Source organism: Lissotriton helveticus, chromosome 1_1 (genome assembly GCF_964261635.1).
Source record: "Lissotriton helveticus chromosome 1_1, aLisHel1.1, whole genome shotgun sequence".
NCBI classification, from domain to species: Eukaryota; Metazoa; Chordata; class Amphibia; order Caudata; family Salamandridae; genus Lissotriton; species Lissotriton helveticus.
The window spans coordinates 339108047-339135783 of NC_136057.1; the positions used below are offsets into that span (position 1 = coordinate 339108047).

At 47.1% G+C, this 27737-nt stretch overlaps 1 protein-coding gene across 1 annotated transcript in view; it reads right to left on the bottom strand.

Moving 5' to 3' along the window:
• Positions 1 to 27737, bottom strand: part of KIAA1549 (KIAA1549 ortholog) — a 938976-nt gene that overhangs the window by 40659 nt on the left and 870580 nt on the right. The window contains exon 19 of the mRNA XM_078673003.1: positions 26067 to 26227. Coding sequence (XP_078529129.1) covers positions 26067 to 26227 — 161 coding nt within the window. The remainder of the gene's footprint in view (positions 1 to 26066; positions 26228 to 27737) is intronic.

Here is a 27737-nt window from a genome sequence, read left to right on the forward strand (position 1 = left end):
ACTTGATGGCCTTTGGGTTCCTACTGATCATGTTCAGAAGCCAAGCACCAAAGGCAAATAGCATGGGGTCAGTAATGGACCTCTGTCCGAGACATTGTATTGCAACAAAGAAGACAGATTTTGTTGTGTGAGGAAAACTCACAACTCTCAGGAGACTGCGGGCTTCGGATCCACATCCCAGGCATGGATAAAAGGGAACGGATGTTGCAGCGGGGCAGGCACTATTTGGCTGTGAGGTTATCCTCTGACATCACTTCCGGCATCGACTGAAGCCAATGCCCCCTTAGTGGCTACGTGAGAGGTCTGAAGGATGTTTTAGTATCCTGTCTGACGCCTGGCATTGTTCTACTTGTGAGGAATCCTTTATGTAGAAGTATTCATCAGAAGAAGCCTTATTTAATATCTACTGGGTTTGATGACTCTTGGCTTTCTCTTTTGGCATATATTTGGGGTTATACATAAACCTCTAATATACAAATTGCCAGAAATCAATTCCATGACATCTTTTTTCCCTTCCTCAAAGAACATCATACGGTGTACTGCACGAGGAATTAGGCCTGGCTTTTATCTTGGAAGTGTTAACCTCTCATTCCCTATTAAGACGAATTACCCTTTGTGTTAAAAAGTAAACTGAGTTTAACCAAGCAATACTGAGACACTGTCAGTTTAGAGAGAGTTTCAATTTTACTCAAGTTAGGCTTGCTCTAGGACCTAGCGGCCCCGGTGCCAATACGAGGGTTATTACCAGCTGGACCCTCCCCTGATAGAGTGGATATTCAAACAGTGTCAGCCACACGCTGGGCTTGGAGGAAAATGCTGAGGGTAACGGGAGGAGCAGAATTAAATGCCTCCCAACTCCCATTGTTAGATAACCCATGGGTTAGAGCTATTAGAGAGGGGTACAAAAGGGGGTGGTGATGGACGGAGCATCTGAACCAATCAAACACTCACACCCAGTCAACAGATCTGAGTTTAATCCATCACCGTTCTGCAGCCCATTCTGCCACCCCAGTTCAGCCATGGCCATATGCAAATCAGTCTGACCCTGTGCCTCATGGGAACAGTCCAGCCCGAACTGCCATGCCATGCCTTCCCTGGACCGGAAACAAGCTTTCTGGGACTGGTTTCTGTGATGCGCATACTGTGGGACTGGTTTCTGTGATGCGCATACTGTGGGTATGCAGTTATTAATACTGCGGTTTCCAAGCCTTTAATTCGAGAAGAAATGTTGGTACGTGTCTTCTTGGTGACTCTCAAACCTTTCAAGTGGCATTCTTTCAGTTTTGCATTCTATATGGACATCGCATTTTGTTTATTTTGCTCTCTTAGCTGTTGCTTGCAGGTGCACATATGTGGAGCAATACTACAAGTGTATAATTTTCATCAAGGTTCCTCCTGTTCTACATGATGCAAGCAGTTGCACCCTCACCGGCATTTTTGGATGCACCAGGTGAACCATCGATCAGGTGCAGAGTGTGGTTTAATGCCTTGGAGACCTATCTGAAGGCTGTTGGGGCTTCGAGATTCAGGGCTGAGAGAAAAAACTTTGGCTTCTGCATTCCCTTAGTTTCGAGGGTAGGTGGTTGTTGAAGCATCTACTTGAGTTATTGCAGGATGATGCGTTAGTTCTTGATGAATATGCGGAGGCTGTGAAGAAGCTCAAATTACGGTTATGAGAAAGTCATCCTTTTTGCTCTAATCACCCCTGCTGTGTTGCCTGGTGCCATTTTAAAGGCAACCCTGATTTACAGACTGTCTTTAAAATTAAATGATATGCAAATTTGAATGAATCTAGCTTTTATCGAGCATCTTGATCTTATTGTATTTTTAGGAAATGTTTGTTATATTTAAATTTGCTGCTTGTATGATTTGTTTGACAAATCGAATAAAAGCTTATGAACTGAACTGAACTGACTTTGGAACTAAAGGTACTTCCAAAGTGGTAATCTACCTTATTTGTACTTATAAATCACCCCTAAGGTCTCCCCTAGGTGTCCCAGGGGTAAGGTGCCACGTAACTATAAGCAGAGGCATTATATAAGAGGTTTTATGTGCCCTGGTGAGAAAAAAACTACCAATTTAGTTGTTCTCCATTGTAGTGTTTTAGCTCCATAGGCTAACATATGGATACTGTAATACAGTGTAACTACTGATAGGAGAGAGCTAAAATAAGAATTCACAGACTTAAAATATTCGTAATAATAAATCCAACAACTTGCTCCTGTTGCATTTATCAGAATTAATAAAGAAAAGAAGTTACAGGACTTTCTTTTCCGTGAGCCAAAATCCAGCAGCAGCATCAACTGCTTAGGCAAAGTTAGCCAAATGATGAGGTGATGAGTGGCCTGCATAGAGACAGGGGTAATCTGATAGGGGGAGCTCTGCAGCTGCGGAGAACAGGCCAAGAAAGGGGCTGAGTAAATCAAACCGGGCTTCAGAGAGAGCAGGACAGTAAGAAATGCCAACCAGGCCTACCCCCTCTTCCTGTATCCCTCAGCCAGATGGCCGCCTCAGAAATGGAATTTGCAGGTCTGGAGGGGAAGTGTTAATGGTTTAGCCAGGTTTTACTCCAAAGGAGAGGAATTCTCCATCTTGAATTTTAAAGTGCAGTGCTTTCTGACCCCTGCTTGTCGTCCGGGAACATTCAATAAATATGTTAGAGCTGCATAGCAACCAAGATCTGATGCCAGAAACTAAACTACAAGGAGAAGGACTGCCCTGCTGGAACCCTGGTCTACACCCCAAAGGCTTGCACTCTGAAGGACTGCACCTGCTGCACACTTGGAACTACAGCCCCATGGACTTTGACTTGTTTCAAAAAAGATTATGAGTGGACTCCTTGAAAGCAACAGGTTAACAGAATTTCACCGCACCATCTCCCTCAAAAACTCCCCAGCCTCGACTGCATCCAGTGGACTTTTAAAGATTTGCCCAGGTGCATTGTGGAAATTGTAGTCCCAAAGTTTGAAGGACCATCTCAGATTATAGACCTTTGGATTTGTGTTTTGGACATTATGAACCCTCAAGAGAAATTTCAGGAAGAAGTTCCAGAAGTCTGGAGAAGATTGGAGCAACTTTTGGAAAAAGCTCCATAAGTGGACCGACTCGTCGACGAGATTCAGGCCGCCGACGTCAAATCGCAGCCCAACCTCGATTTCAGGTTCATCCCGCTGAAAGCTCCAGAGCTAAAGACTTCCAGGATTTCACTGAGGCCAAGCGGCCATCGTCGATTCGAATCCTGCCTGAAGTGGATCCTCGCTCGACAATGAGAGAAAACCCTCCAGAAATGTTTCTAAGTGTGGAGGTAAAATTAAGATTGAGCTTGTGGGGTTTATTGAAGATGTTATGGAGTTCAAAGGGAGAAAAATTAGAGGAAAAGTGGATGTGCCAGTAAAGGGTCTCAATATTTTTGGTTGGTTTCATCAAGGGTTGTTTGGGATGATTTTGAAGCCAGGTGGCAAAGAACATGTTTGGGATGATTTTGAAGCCAGGTGGCAAAGAACAGGTCCTTGTTGTTGAATACGATGCGTTGGCTCTAGATTGGAGCAAGACATTTCCATCTGTGTTTGGTGAGAATCTCTGCAAGGTTTGAGGACTTAATCACAAAATCAAGATGAAGGAAGGGGCAGTGCCTGTAAGGCACAAGCTTAGAGAGGTACCTTTCAATGTCAGGAAAGATCTCAGATTGTTGTGAGAATGGTTTTAGCAAACCGGCTGAATCTTCACTGAGGTTTTCTCCCTTAGTGGTGGCGTGCCAGAGGTGTGGTCAATTGAGAGTTTGTGTGGATCTTAGGTCTCTTAATAAAGAAATCTGGATAGATTCACACCCATTACTTAAAATTAATGATTGGTTTGCTCGCACAGCTGACACCACTGCATTTTATAAACTTGACCTAGCCTCCGCCTATTATCAGGTGGAGCTCCATCCTGTTTCAAATCACCTGACTGCGTTTATTTCCCCAACTGTCACTTTCCATTATTGTCATATGCCATTTGGCTTGGCCTCTGTGGTCTTCATCTTCCAGAGAGTGATTAAAAACATACTCAAGGACGTAGAGGGGGTCTTAGTCTTCCAAGACAAACTGTCAATGTTCGCAGAGAATATTGTAGCCCACAATGCCATTCTACAAAGAGTGTTGGGAATTTTCAGAGAGCATGGAGTAGTGTTAAGAAAAGGCAAGGGCAAATGTTTATACATTGAGATGGAATATTTGGGGCATGTTGTCTCCAAGGGCGGCATTAGGCTCAGACCGTGATTAGTGGAATCCACTGTTGGTGCACCTCCTCAATTTGACAATGAGGGTCAAAGCTTTTCTTGGGCTGTGCACATTTTATTCTCATTTTATCCCCAATGGTGAGGCCCATTAGCAATTTACTCAAAAAATGTGTTACATTTGAAATTTGAGTGATGTACGGAATGTTCGAAAGCATTTTAGAAAATTAAATATTTGCTTAACCAAGTAAGCCTCTTAAGCTTTTTGACCTGAGTCTGCCTGGTTGCATCACAGTGGAAGCTAGCCAGGTAGGGTTAGGTTCTATTCTCACACAGAGGGATGGTGAAAGTGAACCCACTGTAGTGGTGGAACTTAGAGTGCTGGAGGAGGCAGTGTCAGTACTCTTAGAAAAAAAATTATTGTTGGCCTGCTGGTGGCCTATCAAGAAATTCGGCACATGTGGGTAAGGCACTTTAAACTACAAACTGACCACAAGCCTCCAGTCTATATTCTGGGTGGTAATGACAGTGATATAAAAGGGTCTGATTTGATGTATGGAGACTTTAAAGACTGTTTAATGGCCTCCTTTGTTACAACTGTAGTGTAAGCTGTGTGATGAAATTTCAGTTGAGGATGGTCTTCTTCTAAGATCAGACAAGTTGATTTCACCACGGCCACGCCCCTTTTCCCGAGGCCACGCCCACTCTCCGCTTATTAAAGCGCCGCTGACTACGAGCGACCTACAGATACTGTGCATCTCCTGAGGCGGAAGCCGGGAGCTTAGCTGTTAGTTTTTATTATTGATTGTCACTATTGCCACTTGTGTTTTTTAACATTCAGAGCTCACCTCTATCGCATCTTGACGCTCCTTGCATATCCGTGCAGCGGATATTAGCGCTGTTCACGGAAAAACGACAACAACAAAGCCAGCCATGCCATTACTGGCGCGAAGCACGGCCACGCCCCTTTTCCCGAGGCCACGCCCACTCTCCGCTTATTAAAGCGCCGCTGACTACGAGCGACCTACAGATACTGTGTGTCTCTTGAGGCGGAAGCCGGGAGCTTAGCTGTTCGTTTTTAATATTGATTGTCACTATTGCCACTTGTGTTTTTTAACATTCAGAGCTCACCTCTATCGCATCTTGACGCTCCTTGCATATCCGTGCAGCGGATATTAGCGCTGTTCACGGAAAAACGACAACAACAAAGCCAGCCACGCCATTACTGGCGCGAAGCACGGCCACGCCCCTTTTCCCGAGGCCACGCCCACTCTCCGCTTATTAAAGCGCCGCTGACTACGAGCGACCTACAGATACTGTGTGTCTCCTGAGGCGGAAGCCGGGAGCTTAGCTGTTAGTTTTTAATATTGATTGTCACTATTGCCACTTGTGTTTTTTAACATTCAGAGCTCACCTCTATCGCATCTTGACGCTCCTTGCATATCCGTGCAGCGGATATTAGCGCGGTTCACGGAAAAACGACAACAACAAAGCCAGCCACGCCATTACTGGCGCGAAGCAAGGCCACGCCCCTTTTCCCGAGGCCACGCCCACTCTCCGCTTATTAAAGCGCCGCTGACTACGAGCGACCTACAGATACTGTGTGTCTCCTGAGGCGGAAGCCGGGAGCTTAGCTGTTCGTTTTTAATATTGATTGTCACTATTGCCACTTGTGTTTTTTAACATTCAGAGCTCACCTCTATCGCATCTTGACGCTCCTTGCATATCCGTGCAGCGGATATTAGCGCGGTTCACGGAAAAACGACAACAACAAAGCCAGCCACGCCATTACTGGCGCGAAGCACGGCCACGCCCCTTTTCCCGAGACCACGCACTCTATAGTTGACTTCCGTGTCTCATAAATATGTGCCATTTCCGGACGCGTAACGGGCGCGCCGTTTGCGCGCCAAAGGCGCGCCTAAGGCAAGCCCGTCTGTGCTCGTCCGTGCCGAGACCGGGCCAAGGGCTAGAACCCCTGATCAACATCCTCGACAGGTTCCCCAAGTCTACCCCAAATCCACACTGATGGCACTGAGCACGATAAATACCCACTGCGCTCAATATAATCCGCGCATACGCTTGGAAACCACAAAATTCACATGTCCCCATTGCAACGTTAAGTTACAAATAGTCAATGAAAAGGTCAAAACAAACGTTGCTACCGCAGCTAAGCCCACCGATGTCTCCGGTGATCCCTTGTAAAGCATCGGCAGGAAATACATGACTTCATCATGGATAACAACCTAGACGGCCTCTTCCTTACAGAGACATGGGCGGATGAAGCTTCCGATCCTGATATGGCAGTCGCGACCCCCCCAGCCTATAAAGCCTATCGCTCAGATAGAGTAGGGCATCGTGGAGGAGGACTAGCCATTATTGCCCGCGATCACATAATGGTAAGAATATCACATATCCCCTCCACCTCCTGTGAAGCCCTTCTATTCGATCTAAAACTCACTTCTTCGTTCCTTTATCGACCCCCAGGCTCACGTACCAGCTTTCTAGCTAACCTAGGCACTATACTAGAAGCTCCTTCGTTGGAAGACTCATTTACAGTAATGGGCGATATGAACTTCCATCTTGAGAACGCATCTGACAAGGACACCCGTACCTTGATTTCTGATATGGACTCCATGAGTCTTCGGCAACTGGTCACCACCCCTACCCATATAGCCGGTCATACCGTAGACGGCATTTTTTCCAACATGCAAGGCATAAATATAATAGACACCTTACCAATGCCATGGACCGACCATTTTGCCATTCTAATAAAAATACCAGTTGAACTTAACAGAATTAGATCTTACCCCGCATGGAAACCTCAAGTTATTAAGGTATGGAAGGACATTGATCAAATGGAGCTAATGGCCTTACTCGAAAGAACCCGACCTGATCCATCTTCAGATTCTAACTCTGCCACACAACAATTTCAGGAGTGGCTAGGAACTGCTACGGACTCCCTAGCCCCAACTAAAAAACTCTCAAGAAACAGAACAACGCCATCAGCCCCGTGGTTCACAGAGGAACTACGTAATAAGAGACAATTTTGCAGAAACAGGGAGAGACACTGGCGCAGATCCTATAGCGCTGAAAGCAAGGCTTGTTATAAGGAAGCACTTGGACGATATAAAGCCCTTATTGTGGAGACAAAGAAAACCTATTTTACTGAACAGATCAACACCGCAAAAAATTCAAGTAAAAAACTCTATGAGATAACTAAGGTCTTAGCGGGAAACACTCCGGACTTAAACCCGCCACAATCCCAAGTCTTCTGTGACTCACTGGCCAATTTCTTCTTCACTAAAGTGAACGATATATACCAAGCATTCTCCTCTAAAATAGTAATCAACTCACCCATGCCGGATAATGGGATTCAAAATACCGAACTATCTCAGTTCATAGACCTTGGAGAAACACAAATTAAGGAAATCACGGCCACCATTAGATCAGGCTCAGCATTAGACCCCTGTCCTCTCAAAGTCATCTGTCCGATCATGAACTTCCTAGCCCCTGACATTGTTTCAATCTGCAACACAATGTTCAGAACAGGGATATACCCGGACTCCCTGAAGAACACTCTGGTTAAACCCCTCCTTAAGAAAGCCAACCTGGACAAGGACCAACTAAAAAACTACCGCCCCATAGCGAGTCTACCTTTCCTAGCTAAGGTAGTGGAAAAGGCTATGAACATACAACTCTCAGAGTTCATAGAGAAACATCAATTATTGGACAAAACCCAATTTGGCTTCCGCAGGTACCATGGAACCGAGACTGCCTTAATAAAAGCAACAGAGGACATAAGAGTGATCCGGGACCAGGGAGGTACAGCAATACTCGTATTGCTCGATTTGTCCGCGGCCTTCGACACGGTCGACCACAAGATCTTGGTCGACCGTGCCGAAAACTTGGGCATCCGCCACATGGCTAAACACCTCCTTTCCTCCTTCCTGGCGGGGAGATCACAGGTGGTCACATTGGGGCCCTTTCAATCAGACAAGCTCTCACTACCGTGTGGGGTACCCCAAGGCTCATCCCCTAGTCCGACACTATTCAATATCTATGTGTCAGACCTGGCCTCTGTCATCAAGGCCCATGGGATGAGCCTTACCTCATACGCAGATGATACGCAGCTTGTGCTGGCCATCAACGGGAATGGAGAAGAGGTAGCAGAAAACTTTCAAGAGGGCATGCGGGCAATTGGAGAATGGATGGCCTCCAATTGCCTAAAATTAATCTCTGGAAAAAACGGAGGTTGTCATATTTGGACACCTTTCACCCGGATGGTCAACTACCTGGTGGCACCCTACGCACGGAACCCCACCTAAACCTGTCCGTATCGTCAGAAACCTAGGGGTGACTTTCGACGATAAACTACATTTTATGGCCCACTCAAATTAAATAGCAGCCACCGCCCACCATAAACTCAAGCTGATCAAGAAAATCATGCCGTTCTTACCGACCATGGCAGGTAAGACGCTGGTAAGCTCCCTCGTGTCGTCATCCCTCAACTACTGCAACGGCTTATTCATCAACGCCCAAGCCAGAGTGACCAACAAAATGCAGACCATCCAGAATGCTGCAGCCCGTCTCCTGTCAGGAACCCCGAAGTTCTCACCAATCTCTGAGACAATAAGGGACCTGCACTGGCTTAAGATTCGGAACAGGATCAAGTTTAAAGCGCTGTGCATAGTCTATAAAGCATTGCACAACTACGGTCCGCACTTCCTGAAATCCCAACTCAGGTTCCATTCTTCCACAAGATCGCTCCGATCCAACAACCTTAAACTACTGCACATTCCGCGTACTAAAACAGTCAACTGGGGCGATAGACGCTTCCTAGTGGCAGCCCCCAGATTATGGAACTCCTTACCAGCATCTATCAAAGACAGCCCGTCCTTGATGCTATTCCGCAGAAAGATAAAGACCTGGCTGTTTGATCAAGAATAGTTACAGGCTTAGCCTTGGGAATACATGCACAGTTTCTAGCGCCGAGACGCCTACGGGCAATTGTTCGCGCTGTACAAATTACAAAAATAAATAAATAAATAAATAAATAAATAAATGACATTTCAGTTGAGGATGGTCTTCTTCTAAGATCAGACAAGTTGATTTCACCACATTTACCATAATTAGAAATTCCCATGAGGGACAGCTGGTGGCTTATCTCACCAAGCGACGCATTTGTGAATCCTTTTGGTGGCCAAGAAAGGACACTGAAGTAGATAAGATGATGGGAGAGTGTTTTATTTGCAGGTCAGCTGCCGAGAGTCTCAAGGTGGCTACCCTGCCACTCATGACTGAATGTCCCTCAGGGCCATTGATCAAGAAGGGAATCGATATTTTGGGGCCATATGATTCTTTGCCCGATGATGCCAGATTCAACATTGTGCTAGTGGATTATGGATCAAAAATTCCTGAGCTCAAGATGGTTAAAGAACCTAGTGCAGGCACAATTGTTGAGTTTCTTTAAAAAATCTTTCTGAGAGAGGGATTGCCTTAATTCCTTGTTTCAGATAATAGGACGCAATTTATCAGTAAACAACTACAAGTGTTCCTTAAGTCATGTGGGGTCAGACTCATGAGGAGTTCCCTATACCACCCTCAAACCAATGGTCTTTGAAGAGCATGTACCGGGTGGTGGGGGAGTACAACAAGTGGGTCAAGAGTGTAAATCATGATGTGGAGAAGTCTTGCTTAGTATGTTGTTGCTTAGTATGTTGTGGTTTTATAGAACTACACAACACTCTACCACCAAAGAGTCTCCCTTCGAACTGCTGAGGGGCAAGAAGACAAATACTAGTTTCCGTTAAGCATGGATGGTAAAATGGCTGAAGAGTGAGTCTGATATGGAACAGTTAATGGCCTTGGTGAAGAAGAATGTTAGCCTTACCGAAGAAAAGCAGAAAGGTTGGTATGACCAAAAAAAGTGTTAAGCTGGTCACTGTGAAAGCTGAGGACATGGTTCGTATCAACTCTTCTGTCCATATGCAAAAAGGGAAGAGGAAGTTCAGTAGTCCAGTTAAGGTGTAAAAGATTTGTGGCGCTGTCATTCCAGTTAGTAAGGGGCACTGGTGGAATCTAGCCAAAACTGTCAAGATCGGAAAAGTGCCTGATAATTGTAAAGTAGTCCATCACAATATTTGTGTTCCTTCTGACAGTCTTGTAGAGGGACAGGAATGTGAATAGCCAGATGAAGTTCAAGATGACTCTGGGAAATCCCATGCCTTGCCTAGACACTAACGTTCCAGAACAATAGTTAAACTGAGCAGGTGTCATACCTGAATGAATCTTTGTGTTTTTGTCTTGGTGTTTGTCATGTGGTGTGAGTGTCTGTTTTGTTTGAGTTTCCTTTAGGTGTCATTGGGTGTTGCTGTGTGTCGTTTTCGGAGAAGGGAAGGTGTGAAATATTCAGCATGCTTCTGAAATTAGTTTTGATAGAGATTCTAGAATGGAATTTTATGACCCAGGTGGGTTTGGAATGCTAATGCTCAAAGGCTGAGTTTAACTGTAGTTGGCAGCGGTGGGCTCCTGCGTTCCGCCCTCCGCTTCTGTGTAGCTCTACTGTAGCAATAAACTTACCTGCACACATCTGATGAATCCAGCTTGGTTACACCACATTGCAATTTTGAATTGTTCTTTTTATAGTTTTGATATAAACTGAAATAAAGATTTTATGATGATGAGCCCCAAACAATCCTTATCACACCTGATTCGGCAACTGAAATATAAAGCAGGAGCCTTCTGTCCATGATGGAATACATCAAAACTGAAAAAGATTGTTACTTGTCCGGTTATCTGCGGACTGCGAAAAGCTGATTTTCACCATCCTGGTGACTCCTAGGAGATGCCATACCTTTTCCACCTCGTCCCATCAAGAGGAAGGAAATAAATTATGTCAGGGTGATCTCCTGTTCTTGATTAAACAAGGGCTCTACATTTGGACAAAACCTAGGGCCTACAAGTAACATTTACTCGACTTGAAAGAGGGGCTAGTAGATATGGTTGCCAGAAATCTGAAGGTCCTCAGTGTCAAAAACTTAACACACACATCAGTCAATGGTTCAAGATGAGATTTCGGCAATGTGATATACAAACAGAAAGTCCGAAAGGGAGAACTGGATTTTTAGAGGGATAATGACAACAAAATCTCTTTAAAATGCGATTACCTTTTTGATTGGTCATCTCAATGGCCACTGCTAGCCTTAATTGCTGGAAGCAGTTGGCTCAGTAACATGGAGGTTGGTGTAGGGCCTGATTGCATGCATTGCCCAAAGCTCACAGCACTTGGTTGAAAGGCTAGGCACCACTAGTTTGGTGGGACAGTGCTATGCGTAGAGCCTTGCCATACGAGAGGAACTGCCCCAAGAATGCACTGCTGAACGCCATGCGCGGTTGGTTGTGGGACACAGGGGCTAGTGCAGGGCCTGCAACCAAGCCTTGGTATACACATCCACGCTGGCTCGACAGGCACGAGGATAGGTGCCAAGCCCTGCTGCCAAATACCATGCGCTGGCCAGGTCCTTTGCCAAACCCCTTGGTGTACACCTCTGAAAGCCTGTGTCACTGGTGTGAAAGGTGAAGGGCCAAGCCCTCTGGCCAATCCATACAAGAGATGGCAGAAGGCCTGTGTGCTGGATACACAAAAGTCAAGACACATGCCGCCCTCCCTTGAAACCAAAACTTACTTTCTAAATGATTAGTTTAATAGCAAGGAAGAAAAAGGTTCACCTTACCTAAATGACAGAATTCCTTGTCCAACTGCCTGGATGTTTTGGTATCCGGGCAATAACGCTTCATGAAAATATGATGGTCCTTCTATGTTGTTGCTCCTGTATATATCTGCCAGGAACACCCCAGAACAGTGATGCTCTCAATGAAGAAAGAACCAGTTACTTACCTTTGGTAATGCTCTTAAAGTGGATGCCAGATAACTCACCTTTATAATATTCCCCAGGCATCATAATGTATCCAGAAACATTTCAGCAAAGATCCTGCGCGCCTCTACGATGCGGCGTGTGTCTATACATTGACGTAACACCCCAGAAGTGATAGAGCAGAGCCTTATGTAAGCACCACTCCTGCCTACCTACGTCAGATCCTTGTCTCTTTTGGCACCTTCAGACGGAGAGTGAAGACAATCGATAGTACAATGTGAAGCTTCCAACCTGGGACCTTTTAGATGTTAAAGAGAGGACACTCCTCAGAACAGGGACATAGAAAGGCAGTGAGGAATTGGCGGTTAGATAGAGTATCCACCCGAAAGAGCATTAGAGAAAGTAGGTAATTTGTTCTTCTGATGGATACTTCTAGCTGCCGATTCTTCGCTTAAGAATAGATACCAAGGGGGGCGTGGCCAGGCGCCGGCAAAGATGGCCGCTTAAGAGGGGAGCTCTGCCGGAGCGAAGTATGTCCCCTGTTAAATCCGTCAGTATCCGCCCGAGTTGCACTCCAGAGAGCGCCTGTGACTGCAGCTGAGGATCGCGGACGGCAAACATAATCCTGGAAGCGGGAAGCTACCTCGGCGAGGAGAATCGTTCCAGATTGGTGGGCCCGGTGCGGCTGGCGACGGTGTTGGAGCCTTCCGGCCGGCACACGTATGCACGCAAGACCCCGGCTTGCGGCCTTCCTGGGCGGAGCTGATCCATGCGGAGGCCTGGGCACTGGCGGCGCCGCAGGGCCTGACGCAGCGGCCGGGTGCTCGGAGGTGAGCGAACCCCTTGGGGCACCCTTCCATCCCGTGGGGCCTGATTCCGGCCCCGGCGGCCATAGCGCTAAGTTGGTGGGAGGCGCGGCCTGTGCAACAACCCGCTCCCGCGGCCCACGTGAGTGCGCGGGACCCCGGCTTGAGGCCTTTCCGGGGGGAGGGAGGCCACGCAGAGGTCTGAATAGCGACGGCACCTCAAGGTCTACAGCAGAGACAGGGTGCCCGGAGGTGAGTGGACCCCCTGGACCACCCTTTACTCTTGCGGGATCTGACTCCGGCCCCTGTGTTTGTGGCGCCAAATTAGTGGGAGGCGCGACCTGTGCATCAATTCAGCCACGACAGGGACCCGGCTTACTGCTCCCAAAGTGAGGACCTTACGCCTGAGGGGCCTGGTGCACTGAGGTGTGCGCTCACAGAGGCGACCCCTGAGGGCTGGGGCAAGGACTGGCTGCTCAGATAGAGGGCCCCTGGAGGTGGATGTAGGAGCGCTTGGAGCGGACAGCGCAATAGACCTGGTGGCGCGGACCGCCTGAGCCAACGGGATTACAAGGACCGGTTTGCACCCTGGCCTTGAAGAGACACAGCACTGCCCCAAGGGCAAGATACCAGTGGCGAGCCTGAGGCCAAAGAGTCACAAGTGAGACGCGAAGGGGGCCGAAGTGCTCAGCACCGGCCACAGGAAGAGCCTGACCGAGGACTTGGGAGGGCCCCAGACGTGGCGGAAGCTGCGAATTGCCCCCCGCGCCCAGCATAGGTGATACGGGACGGGAACCAGCGGGGCTCACCCCGGCCAGTTCAGAGTGGGTGGCCGCCCTGGATGTAGGGTCTGGCCGCCTCGATACTTGATACTTCACACTTGCGTCGGAGAGCAGCAAGGCCTACGGCACGCACTGGGGTGCGGACGGACCACCAAAATGAGGCCGAAAAACAACGTGGCTGCCCAGACCAACAAGCTAGATAAATACGCGGTCCCTGTGGGACAGGCCCCGGCAGGGAACACGACCAAAGACCAAACAGGTCCAAAGGAGCCGTCCTTGGCCTCCATTATGACGGCGATACAATCACTGGGCACCAACTTGGAGACAAAAATGGACAAAATCTCGATTGAGGTTAATCTTCTCCGGGCAGACCTCGGCAAGACCACAGAAAAGGCCAAAGTGAACGAATCTGATATGCGAGAGCTCCAGGCCTCCTCGAAAACGCTGGAAAAACGCGTCAATGAACTGGTACATCAGCATCGGCAAATGGCCCTCAGACTGGAGGATCAGGAAGGGAGGGCCCGTAGAAGCTACATATGCGTGGTGGGAGTGCCGGAAGGAATGGAGGGGCCCAGCGTGGAACTTTTTCTGGAAGACCTTATTCTCGCCCATCTCAAGCCTAAGCGCCTGTCCAATGTCTTTACTATGGAGCGTGCCCACCGTGCGCCGGTCCCAAGACCCAAGCCGGGTGTGCCGCCCAGGACAATCATTGCGAAACTCCTTAACTACAGGGATAGGGACGCGATCCTCCAGGCGGCCAGGCAGGTGGCCGACCTGCAACATGAGAACGCCACGAACCGATTCTTCCCGGATTTCACGCTACAAGTCCAACGGGATAGGCGCTCCTTTGTAGGTGTGAAGGCGGCAGCCGTGAAAGGGGCTACAAGTACATGATGTTCTTTCCGGCCAAGCTGAAGGTCATCGCGGGGGACAAGTCTCTGTTCTTCACCGCACCATCAGCAGTGCAGGACAGGCTGGATAGGGAGTCACCGAGGGCGCAGGGCCGGGCAAAGGCTGGTGGCTGGAGAGACGCTCGGGTCGCCTCGTCGAGATCTGCGGCGGGGGTTCAGAAGCGGATGGCCAGAGCCAACGTTCCTGGAGGTCAAGGTCAGCCAGCCCTAGGTGGGGGTCTCTCCGTGACAAGGATGGCACTTAGTGGATGCAGGAACGTGATAAGGACCCCGACGAACTGTAATGTATAAAGTTGTAACTTTCAGATTGATGGGCCTCTCCCTACTGGGTTGTTGCTGAACTCTGGGGGGGCTGCTACACTGTAAACCGGGACGCGGCACACAAACTGTTATGTGAGCGATCCACCTATTTAGGAGTGTATACTTGGGTGAAGGAATGTGATACATGGGGGGCATGTGCGGGTGGCGGCTGGGGCCGGTGCACTCTTCCCCTACAGGTGTTTTTTCAGGAGGGATAGGTCTCTTCACTCCCGGGTTGGGATTGGGCAGGCTTGTCCTTTCCCTTCCTGAGGGGCAACTGCTAGTGGGTGGGAACTTTAATGCTGTGGTCTCGGTTGACTCAGACAGACACCCGCCTAGGAGCATAGCGACGGGGCACATGTGGTTATCTGATTTCCTGGAGGCATTTGGCCTCCTGGACCTTTGGCGTCTCCGACACCAGACACACAAACAATATACTTTCTTTTCAGGCCCACACCGCTCATTCTCGCGCATAGACTACATCCTAGCGCCAATGCACCAGGGCACTACAATTCAGGATGTCACACACCTAGCAAGGGGCATCTCGGACCACTCCCCGTTGTGGGCTCACCTTACCATCGGTGATCAGAGGGAGGGATGTATGGCGCTGATCAATGCTTGGTACCTCCACAGCGAGGAGATGAGAAAACAACGTACTCTTTCCATTGACCAGTACTTCGAGAATAACGAAGGCACGGTGGAATCATCAGTAGTATTGTGGGAGGCCTTTAAGACCGTACTCAGGGGGGAGGCCCTCTCTGCGATCGCTTGCCGTCGGAAGGAACGGGAGGCGGAAATGCTGGCTGTGGAAACTGATCTTCTTGCATTAGAAAATGAGGCACAAACTGGAGGCGACCCCGAACTTGTGCATCAGATGCAACTCAAAGCGGCGGAGTACAAGGCTCTGGCTACTGACGCCGCGAGGACTTTGGCACGAGATAGGGAAGGCAGGATATACGATCAAGGGGACAAAGCGGGCAAGCTCATAGCCTGGCTAGACAAAAAGCAGCAGGCGCAGAGGGTGGTCGCCAAGCTTAGGAATGAATCGGGGCCATTATCACGGAGCCCCGGGAGATTGTTAGGGAGTTTGCAGTGCAATTCCAAAAAGTCTACAGTAGGGGGTCTGATCGGCCGGAAGAGGACTCTATCGCCCTGTTGACTGATATTGGGCTACCTACCCTCTCGGGCACTGAACAGGAAACATTAGATATGCCGCTTACCATCGAGGAGATCTGTGGGGCCATTCGAGATCTCCGACCAGGGAAAGCCCTCGGGCCCAACGGTCTCCCGATCGAGCTGTAAAAGCTCAAACCTGACAGCCTTAGCCCGCACGTATGTTTGAGGAGAGTAGGGAAAGGGGTATACTGCCACAAGACCAACGTAGTGCCTCAATTGTGGCCATCCCTAAAGAAGGAAAGCTGAGGGATTCACGCGCCTTCTACAGGCCAATCTCACTACTAAACGCCGAGCCAACGATCCTGGCCAAGGTCCTTGCTAATAGGCTTAAACCAGTTTTAACCACATTAGTTCACCCGGACCAGTCGGGCTTTATGCCCCACCGTAACATGGCGCTCAATTTGCACCGTGTCCACGGTGTGCTGGGCCGTTGTCATACGATACAGAGGAAGCTGTGGTGGTGTCGTTGGACGCCGCAATGGCATTCGACACGCTTGAATGGCCCTACATGATGGGAGTCCTTCAGAAACTGGGTTTCGGCCATAATTTCATCGGTTGGGTGCGTCTCCTTTACTCTGAGCCTTTGGCCCAAGTCACAGTTAATAACAAAACCTCTGAGCCTTTTACCCTAGGCAGGGGGACGCGACAGGGATGTCCCCTTTGCTATTTGCCCTCTCGCTGGAACCACTCGCGGCCTGGATCAGGCAGGATCCCTTGTTGAAGGGGCTCAGATGGACTGATGGATGGGAGGATAACATTTCACTTTATGCGGACGACATCTTGCTGTATCTTACAAAACCTCGTAAGTCCCTCATAGTAGCCTTGGATATTTTCACCAGCTTCGGGAGGAATTCGGGGTACAGTATCAACTGGGGTAAGTCCCTCTTATATGTCCTCCACGGAGCCCCCCCGGTCATCCCGCGCGATTGACCAATTAGGGTGTCCATGGAAGGTTTCAAGTATTTGGGAATCTTTGTTTCCAAAGAGAAGCCATTAGATACGAAAAAAATTTACTGCCGCCCTTACAGCGGCTTAAAAGAGACTCTGCCACCTGGAAGAAGCTCCCCCTGTCCCTGCTAGGAAGGGCAGCGCTCTTCAAAATGATGGCGCTGCCACGTTTCCTCTACGCCCTCCAAAATTACCCGGACCTAGTTCCACAGTCATACTTTGCTGCCATCGAAGCCGCACAGAGAGATCTGTTGTGGACCGGGACGCCCCGCATATCCCTACAGAAACTCACACTGGGATGGTTTGACAGGGGTATAGCGCTCCCAGACATACGGAAATATTATTGGGCTGCGCATCAATCGGCCATAAACCAGGGCACCTATTGTGATGGTAACGATCCGGGATAAGGAATGGACCGGTGGCTCCTTCCGGGCGGGAACTTTGAGGCTGCACTTTATTCCAGACCTGGCAGATATTCTCTCACCGGCCCACGCAGCATACTGTTCAATTTTGGCATACTGTCCAGCGCAAATTGGGCTGGCCTGACACCCTTACGATGGCTACTCCGTTATGGGTCTCAGAAAGGCTGGGCACTCTAGGTCGCACCAAAGGGTTCCGCAACTGGGACCTAATTGGGATTTCACACATCAAAGATCTATGGGGTCCAGACGGTGTTGTGCCCTTCGACTCACTCCAGGGTACCCATGACCTGGCGCCTACTGAATATTTTAGATACCTGCAGGTTAGGCACTCGATTCAAACCAATATCCCTGCAGGGACTCAGCCCCCAGAGTCCTCTCCCCTGGAGGACAGACTGTTAGATGGTCACCTCCCTGAACGAGCCATCTCCCTCACATACAAGAAACTTATCAACCATTCCCCAGACCCATTGCTAACTCTTAAGGGAAAATGGGAGGCAGACGGGCTTGAGATAGACGGAGTGGAGAGGCACGCTAGCATCCCCCAAGGAGGTAGCAATATCAGCCAGGCTTAGACTGATCTAATTGAAAATACTCCATCGGGTCTATGTTTCTGGAACTAGGTTGATGCTGATGGGCCGAAGTGAGGATGGTCTCTGCAGAAGGAGGTGTGAACCTTCTTCCATATACTGTGGGAATGCTCTGTGTTGTTGACCTACTGGAAACAGGTGCACGAATGTATGCAAGAGGTATGAGGGATAGAGTTGCGACTGGAGGCAAAGAGATGCCTTTTGAACATCTGGGAGCCCACGGACTTGCCATCGAGGGGGAGGCTCTGAGTGACGCTAGGATTGGCAATCGCGAAACGTAATATAGCTAGACTGTGGGGGGCAGTGACGCCTCCAACACTCAATTCCTGGAAAAAGGATATGGATTGGTGTATACTCCAAGAAAAGACAGTGTATGTGGCTTGGGGCTGCCCCCGGAAATGGGTGGCGGTATGGTCCAACTGGAATGAGTATCAGGGTACCCTGTGTGAGCCCCCCCGAATTACACCCATTGACGACCAAATTGTGAACTGCTGTTATAATTGTACTGCTTCGGAATATCTGGTATCTGACAATTTCTGTATCTACTGTGTTTTCCTATAATGCTTATGTGACAAATGTAATCCCTGAAGGTGCTGACCACCCCTTTATTTTTGTTGCAAATAAAAAGAGTATAAAAAAAAAAAAGAATAGATACCAATGCAGTACCCCCCCAAGGTAGAGGAGTAAGTGAAGTATACTCAGAACAAAATGCCTTGCATGACCGAGCTGGTGAAATGTCCTTCCTGTCAAATTGGTCTGTTAAGGCAGTGAAGCGTCATGAATGTATACACCGACGTCTATGCCCGAGCCTGACAGATGTCAAGGACAAAAGCAAGAACAAATGATGGACGGAATGCTGGACACATCAAACATTCACCCCAGTCACAGATCTGGGTTGAAATCATCATCGTTCTTTAGCTCACTTCGCCACCCCAGTTCAGACCCAGCCATATGCAAATCAGTCTTGACCCTGCTCCCCAAGGAAACAGTCCCGAAATGCCAGGCCAGGTCCTCTCTGGACCGGAAACAAGCATCCTAGGAGCTGGTTTTGGGGTATCACCCCTCATTAGCCAGGCTAGCTTGAATCCTGTGACAGTGAGCACGGGACCCATGTCTGGGTATAACCTTCCCACTTAGGGTGACAACGAGAACTAATAGACAGAATGATGAACAAATCAAAAATTCGCCCCCAGTCACATGCAAAATATATTTCGAGGTGCCATATAGCCAACTCACAAACAGAGACCAATTTTGTCTTTAGTCAAGCAGAGAGAAGTAGGAAATTTAGCCTTATGGTCCACCAGATCTGTAGGTGTTAAATGAGCTGTCACACTCGTCTTCCACCCCTTGTATGACCAGGTCCCCTTGCAGCATGAGCTTGGCGTATTAACTCAGCAAAGTTAATTTTACATTCAGTGCAGAGGAAGCAGTATTTGGGGTTCACGGTGAAGACACTACAATCTGAAGTGTCTGTTGTCAGAAAGACTCATCTATATGTTTGAAGTTTGTCACTCTGAAAGCAACACTAACCACTTCAATGAGAAAAGTGTCATCCATGCTGGAAAGCATGGTATTGCACTTTTTTTCTAGTACCCAAACCAGACTATAAATGAGTCCACTGCAGGATTACTTATAGGACCAGTGGTGGTGGAAGAAAGGAGACTGAGGTGAACATAAGACTGACCAACACAACCATCAAGTCTCTTGAATGGTGATGGAAGAGAATCAATATGTTATAGGGAGTTCCATTTCATAAATCTTCTGATCCCATTCTCACCTGTTACGAAGTCATCAAAGGAAGGTTAAAAACATCACATGGGGCATGGCATACCGCAATCCAAAAGGGCAGCGTAATTGCTGAGGATTTATCCCTAGCTCAAATAAAACTCATATTGCAGATTTGCATGCAACTCAGCCATCGCTGGAAGGAGACCAGCTGATTCCTGCAATGGTTCTGAGATGCAGCTTTGGGTGCCTGAAGGTACAGGCTGCTGCCGTGGCCTAGCAAGGAGGCTGTGACAGGCCTGAGGTGCCGATATAATTAGACAAACCTGATGATCAACTAGATGAAGCAGAAAGGAGGAACTCTGAGCTAGAAGATGGCTCCCCAGATATTAAAAGCAATGTGATAATGGATTGAAAAGGAGAAGTCTAAGATTGCTACAAAGAATGAAAAATTTGAATACTGATCAAGCAGAAACAATATCTGCACAGTGGGCTCCAAAAATCAACCAACCTTGGCAAACGAGAGACATCTGTAGAATTACTACTCATGGTCCTGTTGGGCAAGTTCAACTCTTCTGAGCTTTTGGTGGTCGAGTGAGCACATAGTTCCCTTGCCCATCCCTGGGACCCATAATCCAATAATTGTGATCATAATACTGCACTGAGACTAGTTATAGAGAAGGTCGCCCGTCAACATCAGGGCTCGCAGACATCTTTTTCCCAGATTTTTTCTGTAGCAGTACTGGGCATTTACAGAACTGAAGAGACTGCTGAGAGCTCAGGATATCAAGTATGCCATGCTGTACCCAGTAAGATTGTGCACGCAGTATAAAGACGACAAATATATATTTTGCAGCTCAAGAGAAGCAATCAGGTTTGTTATGACCATCAGAGCAGTGAGTCAAAGCCACTTACACGCCGCTGATCAACAAGAGTTGGACACTGACCTTCATTGACCTCTCCACTTCAGCATGGCTACGGCTAAGTATCATTTTAGCAGCAACTTTAGGATAAGGGACTCTATAAACATGTCCTGCGTGATATATAACAGAGGGCAAATTGCCTATGTACGATTAAGTGTGGAGCATCGATATGGACTGCAAAGGTCCATTCCTGTGCAAGGTGCATGGATATGGATATGAATATGGGGGGGGGAAGGTAGCAGGGGAAGGAGGGATGTTTTGTAATTGGGAACTATTGCACTAAAAGTTGGGGTGATCATTGTGGGTGGAAGGTCAAGAAAAGGGAAGTTATTCAGGCACATATTTCATATGGACTAGTACACTTTCTACTAAACCGCAAGGATGGCAGAGCTGGGGATATCAGTCCATTTTACAGACATATAGCAAGATGGAAGAATGAAGATGGTTAAAGTAGAGACATGAAATATCTGAGGTTTGGCCAACACCAAAAAGCTACGTTTGATTCTGGTGTACCTTGAAAGATATAAAACTTGAGCTTGGCCAAGGCGAGGACCAGGATGGAATATTTCGCCAGAGCTCCCCAGAAAAGGCCTCCGACGATGTCTGCTTTTGACCACTAAATCGCCCTGTGGGAGGTGGGGGCGGCCGGGATAGCAGTGGACAGCGAGAAGGCAATCAAGCTTGCGCTGGTGAGTTTCTGCCTACAAAAATTTCAAGATGACTATGGCGCAGCAGCAGCAGTGCCCACACTTGAAGACCAAGCTTGAACGCGCTAGCCTGGCCCTCTCCCAAATTTAGGTTACGGCTGTGGGCCTGCCTGATTCGACGCCCTGACGGCATGAAACTACCCGTGCTCCTAACTTGTAGTGCTCCAGCGCTTTGGCGGAAGCACCAGTGAGCATTATTGAAGAGTGCTCTGCTCTGTGAGAGTGGACATAGCCTCCTAACTTATCTAGATCCAGATAGAGGTCCCTACTATTTACAGTTTCGGTCTCCTTTGCCTGCTGGATGCTAGGGTCGCTGTTGGGGGGTGTCACATGGTTTTTTTCCAGCATAAGCCCGAGGGCCTCCTCAATCAAAGACATGCTGAACACCAACAAACCTGGCGGATGGGCTGAATCAACAGTAGATGCACCATTGGGGGGGAATAGTATTTCCATAGTGAACCTCTTTCCCAGCCACAAAGTCCCTTTTACTGTAAATGACGAGGGACATAGCAGCCATGAACACAAATTTCACCAAGGATCTCACGGAGCTTCATCAATCAGTGCCACTTGGACTTGGTGGAGGCGGCAGTAGCACAGCAGGACCATGTGCAGGACGATCTAGCTATGAGGCTCAAAGCATTGGAAAATTATCAGGAAACCCGGTCTGGCACTCTGGAGGATAACGAAAATCAATCCCGCCGCAATAATATTCAGATTAGAGGGTTGCGCACCACCATTCTGAAAACTGAACTTGAAAACGACGTGAAAGCCTAGTTCGCCATATCGTCCAGAAACCCTCAAATATCTCACACTGTATCGCACACACCAAGTTTTCTCCATTTATCAGCAGCGGAACCATCTGGTCTTCGATGTACTGAACGGGACCCATTTCTTTTCAGGACAAAGAAGAAATACTGAAAGCAGCTAGGAAGGTAGATTCCATCACTTTTAGGGGCAATACCATCAAGCTCTTCCAAGACACATTGGCCCAAACCCTGGCCAAACTTCACAAGTTTAAAGATGTGCTGACACACATTTGAGAATGGAAAATCCTCTGCCAATGGGGATTTCTGATGCGGCTGATCTTCACCATTGACAACTAGCAGATTGCTGCACGGATACCGAATAAACCTCGAGAATTAGTGGATAGGGAAATCTATCTGGGCACAGACGTCATGGTATGTAGCTTTAGGAGTTGTGCCCCCGATTCCTCGCAGTATTGGCTTGTTAATCTCAACCTGCTTTTTCGATGCCGAGATCCCCCCTGCCTTCCAGCACTCCTGGTCGAGCAGCCAAATAGAAGTCCTCTTATCAGGGCTGTAAATGTTTAGAAGGTGCATGGGACTGGCTGGAGCAGGGGAAAAGTCTCAGTCTCAAAGAAGTGAGATTCACCTCCATGAAACTTTCACTTCTGCAGGGAACAGCAGTATGTAGTACAACTGCATGGCTTTAAGTTCTCAAGAAATTATCATCTTTGTTGTTGGCCCTTCAAGGTGTTGTCTGGATTTCCCTTGCACCAAGTATCAGAGAACCTATCTTGCCTGTAGTTCACTAGATTACGTCACAGTCCATACAGTTGAGAGGATTAAGAGTGGCTCGGGGGTACGGGGGCAGAAGATGGCCTTTGCACCAGCAACTGGTGAGCTCGCTCGACTGCATCCCATTGTGACATGTCCTCTGCCGGCTACCAGGATGTTAACTATGTTGCGATGAATTGGGTAGGCTGAGGTACTGCTGCACATCCACCCGCTCTATATTGCACTTTTTTCCAGTTCTTGGGTGGCTTCAGGGAATTAAGTGACTCTGCCCTGGATATAACCAGACTTCCATGTCCGTTACTCGGCCTACTATGTTTCTTAGGTCATGACGAAGAAGGGACAGGTTTAGGCTCACTTTTCCTATCTTTTCCTTTACTTAACCTGGTTCTTAATTTAGGGTTGCTCAAGTTTGAACCAATTGCTTTCAACAACTTGGGAATCCAAGTTCCCTAGATTCTACTCTAGAATACTTCCGTCAATGCACAGAATAAGGAGGGAGATACTGATACTCTTTTTCATATCTTACTTTCCTGCCGCAACCCCTTCCTAATCTGGGATAGAGTGTTAAACACTTCAAGAGGTGATAGCATTGGAATAAAGTTATATAGAAATGTATTAGAATTTTGTCTCCTGAATACTGCAGATACCTTGGGGGTGAGCAAAACCAGAGGGCTACTTTTGTAGGCTAGGGCAAGGCACAGTTACAATTTATGTTTTTATCTCAAAGTGCATGAATGAGCTAGCCCATTCTGGAGGAGACAATAGAATATTGCCTGAGTGATCACAATCCAAATGAGCTTTCACTCTACCTCCCTCCCATCAGGCACAGAATTACCTGTCAAAAAGGGTATTAAGGACTTGGAGAGCACTGACAAAAGGCTACGGCTGAGATGGAGGGGCGTCCATTACCCTCCTAGCTTCTATTATTCGTACTAATATTGATTTATTCAATGGCGGTTTCCTGGCTCTCAACCATTCACCCCTTACTTATTATGGAGGCCTCCTCTAAGCCTAAAAGTTTCATTAAGTCAACTCTTTTAAGCCCAGTTCTAAACTACTGCAGGAAGAGCACCACTTTTATAGGTGACTACTGAGACTCCCACTACTACCACTTATCTAGGATTACATCAAGCATTATATTAAGCCTGCCCACTCTTCCTGGCAAATGAGCAGGTTCATTTGAATCGTATGGTTATCACGGACAGCCTGGTGTGAGACCGGGGCCATAAAATTCAATGGTTAATGTACATTATGAATATCAAAGAATCCCTGGGTAGACCAGAACTGTTTACATCCTCACACTTGATTGTTAAGGGAGATGCAGTAAGGGTAAAAACATATTATATTCATGTAATTCTATAGGGGGAACAAAGAAGACAAACTCAAAAATCCCACTGTCAGAGACTAGGTCATGACTCAAACCTGTGGTGGCGTGGAACCTTATTTAGATTTTGTAAAAGACATGTGGGAAAGGTCTTTGTAAACCAATGCACAGTTATGTACTCTTAGGAGTAACCTGTCCTTTCTCCTCAGTCAATATGATTCAGTATCTATTTTAACCTGCCCTTGTCATGAAGCCTCCATCCAGAATATGTCGTACTTTATCTTTTCCTGTACACATTGTGTGTCTCTTATATGTAAACTTGTAATGTCAGTTCTTAAACAACACGGTTTTTATCACCACAAACCTTGACTTTACTTTATTAAGATGGTGACTAGTTCCTTGGTGTGTTTTTCTGATGGAAGTTTTTTTAAAGTGCTATTCATCTACACAACTCAATGAACGTTTAAAAGTTGTAAATTTGTTTTATTCTTTTTTGATATGTAATGTATTGCTTTTTGTTTGTGCTTTAATGATTGTCTTTAAATAATCAAATAAAACTCATTGACTGATTGATTGATACTGTGGGCATCTGAGACTTGTGCTTAAATCATTTACTTTTTTCCTGTTCAGAGGGGGGAAAAATTGGTCTAAAACAACCCAGTTGTTTAAGTTAATTTAACTAAAACTGGGTGAGAAAGTGAAATAAAATATTAAGATAGGCTGTTGAAAATATTACTGAAAAGAGTTTAGATTACAGAAAATGATTACAGAAAAGCACTTTTGCTTTATGAAAGTGTATCAGGATATGCTAGTATTTATGAAAGCTACTATCGATGTTACTATGAAGAACCTTTCTCTGCAATTAGCAATTTGTGTGTAGAAAGAGCGCTCCTTACATCAAAAATGTAAAATTAAATAACTAAATGGAGATTTCCAAAAAACTAGAAGAGTAATGTTTTGAAAAGTAAAGCGGATGCCCCGGGATAATTAACATGTAGATGAAGGCCACATATGTTCTTAATGTCCAAGAAAATCAGCCAGTTCTCTTTTGATTTTTCCCTCATTCTTGTGCTTTCCAGGAAGAAACCAAGCATAGTTTTGATGTTAAAATGAATCTTAAATACTGTTTAAATAAGACTCCGGTTAGGGAAGGATTGATCATTAGTAAAATAGATATCTGCATAGGGTAGTAGAGGCAGATGTGCACATATCTGTAAATACACATGTGAATTACACTGAGAATGTGTCCTGCTTGGTCATTACGACTCCTTAGGTGCACTCAAAATCGTTCCTTTCACTATCACCACCAAATTCCGCTAGGCTGGAGCGTCTTCACGACCCTTTCACACCATAATTAAAACTTACCCAGCTCATCCCTGGATCTCATATACAGGAATATGGTTTACATGTTATTAATGGCTGAGAAACCTATGAGAGGGCGGTGACAACATTTTTGAGCAAATGATTAATAATGAGAGGCATAAAAACCGCTGTGTGTTGGCACTTGCCTACAGTTCCAATCTGACAATTTATCCAGTTTATGAGTGGTTTCCATGACAGGGGCAGACACTGACATCAGACACCCTGCAGACTAGCAACTTGAACAGCAGCAAGGAGTGGGTAAAGGTCCATATGTGCCTAGTGCAAGTAAAACTTGGCCTGATACCACAGAGCTTGTCTTTGCTATGAATTGTGTGACATCTATTAGCGGTTCTGTTATTTTACTGTCACATATTGCATAAAAAATAGCTCAAATCAAGCCCAAAATTAGCTTAAAATAAGGTGAAGGATTTCAGTGTGCAGAAATCTAGCCGAATGACAGATACTCACTTTGTCTCTGCTTTGCGGGAAGTCCTCTTCCACATGATAGGGGGGCCAACTTGGTACTGCCGGCTGTATATGCCCTGTCCTGCTGATAGGAAGCTCTGTGATCTGAGCTCCTAGTCTGCTTGCAATTCCCACTTGAGTGAGGTGCTGGATCTGAGCCGGACCTTTGAAGAAAAGAAAAAAAAACACATGGAGTACAACTTCAACCTACCTTCCATATTTAAGCGAAGGGGTGTGAGGGGAACAGCTTCGGAAGGTTGCAATCGTGGTCTCATTTGCCCTTTTTTAATGTGCTTATTAACTTTTTGCAAAATGAAGTAACAATACAACAGGGGAAGGGAAAAGGGCTTATACAGTGCAAGCACATTTACTCTTAAATCACAGCAAATTAATGGGCAAAGAGATTTAGCACTTAGTAGGCAACTTGGTGTACATTAATGCACAGACCCATTGACATACAGTACAACTGCATCAGTAGAGGACTGTATTAACAGTGCATACGCAGGCCATCCCCAGGGCAAATAACACCAACTAGAGTATGCGACTGTGGTGGCACAGCAAATGACGTAATTCCAATGAGTGCTCTAGGGATACACGCCTCCACATTGGACCCGGTTTCCATCGATGAAGTAAGAAAAGTTATAAAGGGAGCCCAAATATCTTTGGGTCGTGAGAGATCTGCCATCTCCCAGTTCCTGACAGTATGCTGTTTCCTCCAGCCAGAACTTGAGCTGGGGAGAGGGCTTCCACCCCAATGCAGAGTGACTCTTTGCTTAGCCAGGAGCAGCAGCATTGCAGTCAGTTGGCGAATCCCAGGCAGATTGTGCTCCACAACTGAAGCTTGTGCTCCACAACTGAGTTGCCTTGATACTACTTTATCATTCTCTCCAAACTTTTGATAGGATGAACTCTCTCGGGATTGCACACATGTTTATGGTTTCACTGATAGAGGGAGGAGAGGTGCTGGACCAAGCAAGCAAATGTTTGTCTGAGAACAGCAGTAATGCCACTTTTCCACAGTCCAGGAAGGCACTAGATATGCCTCCCAGGCAGACTTAGCTAGCGGGGTATGTATAGGGTCTTCTCCTGCATTGTTGTATATAGACAAGTGTTTAGTTTATGAGGATCCGGATTATTTTTCAATGTTATCAGTGAATCTAATGCGGGGAGTGTTGGTGGGGCCTTCGAATGTGTTGATGGTTTGGAAGGCAGGTGCGCCTTTGATACATGAAAACATCTATGGGTGTGTGGGGCGTTGTGCTATAAGGAATTGCTCTTCTGAGTGGTCTTCATCAAATGTCCAAACCTTTTCAGAAGGCTACGGGGCACAAGGGGCTACTGGGCCTAACCGTATTGGTTGAGACCTTTTATTCCTGATGGCTGGGAGCCTGACCTACTATGGATGCTGAGCAACAGGGCCAAGTTCCACTGTGGTAGCTGTAGATGGGCAGTCATAGGCTCCCTCGGATGTTGGGAGTGTAGATACAGGTTAGGTAACACACCTCATAGCTCAAAATGAACTCGGCAAAGTCAATCAATTATTGTCGAGTCAAATACTTTTTTTATATGAAAAAGGAGTAATATATTTCTAACTCTGCGCATTCGAGGAAGTATACAACATTCATAAGAAAAAAACAATGCCCTTGAGGTCGGGGCTCTAGACTTTATCTAGCA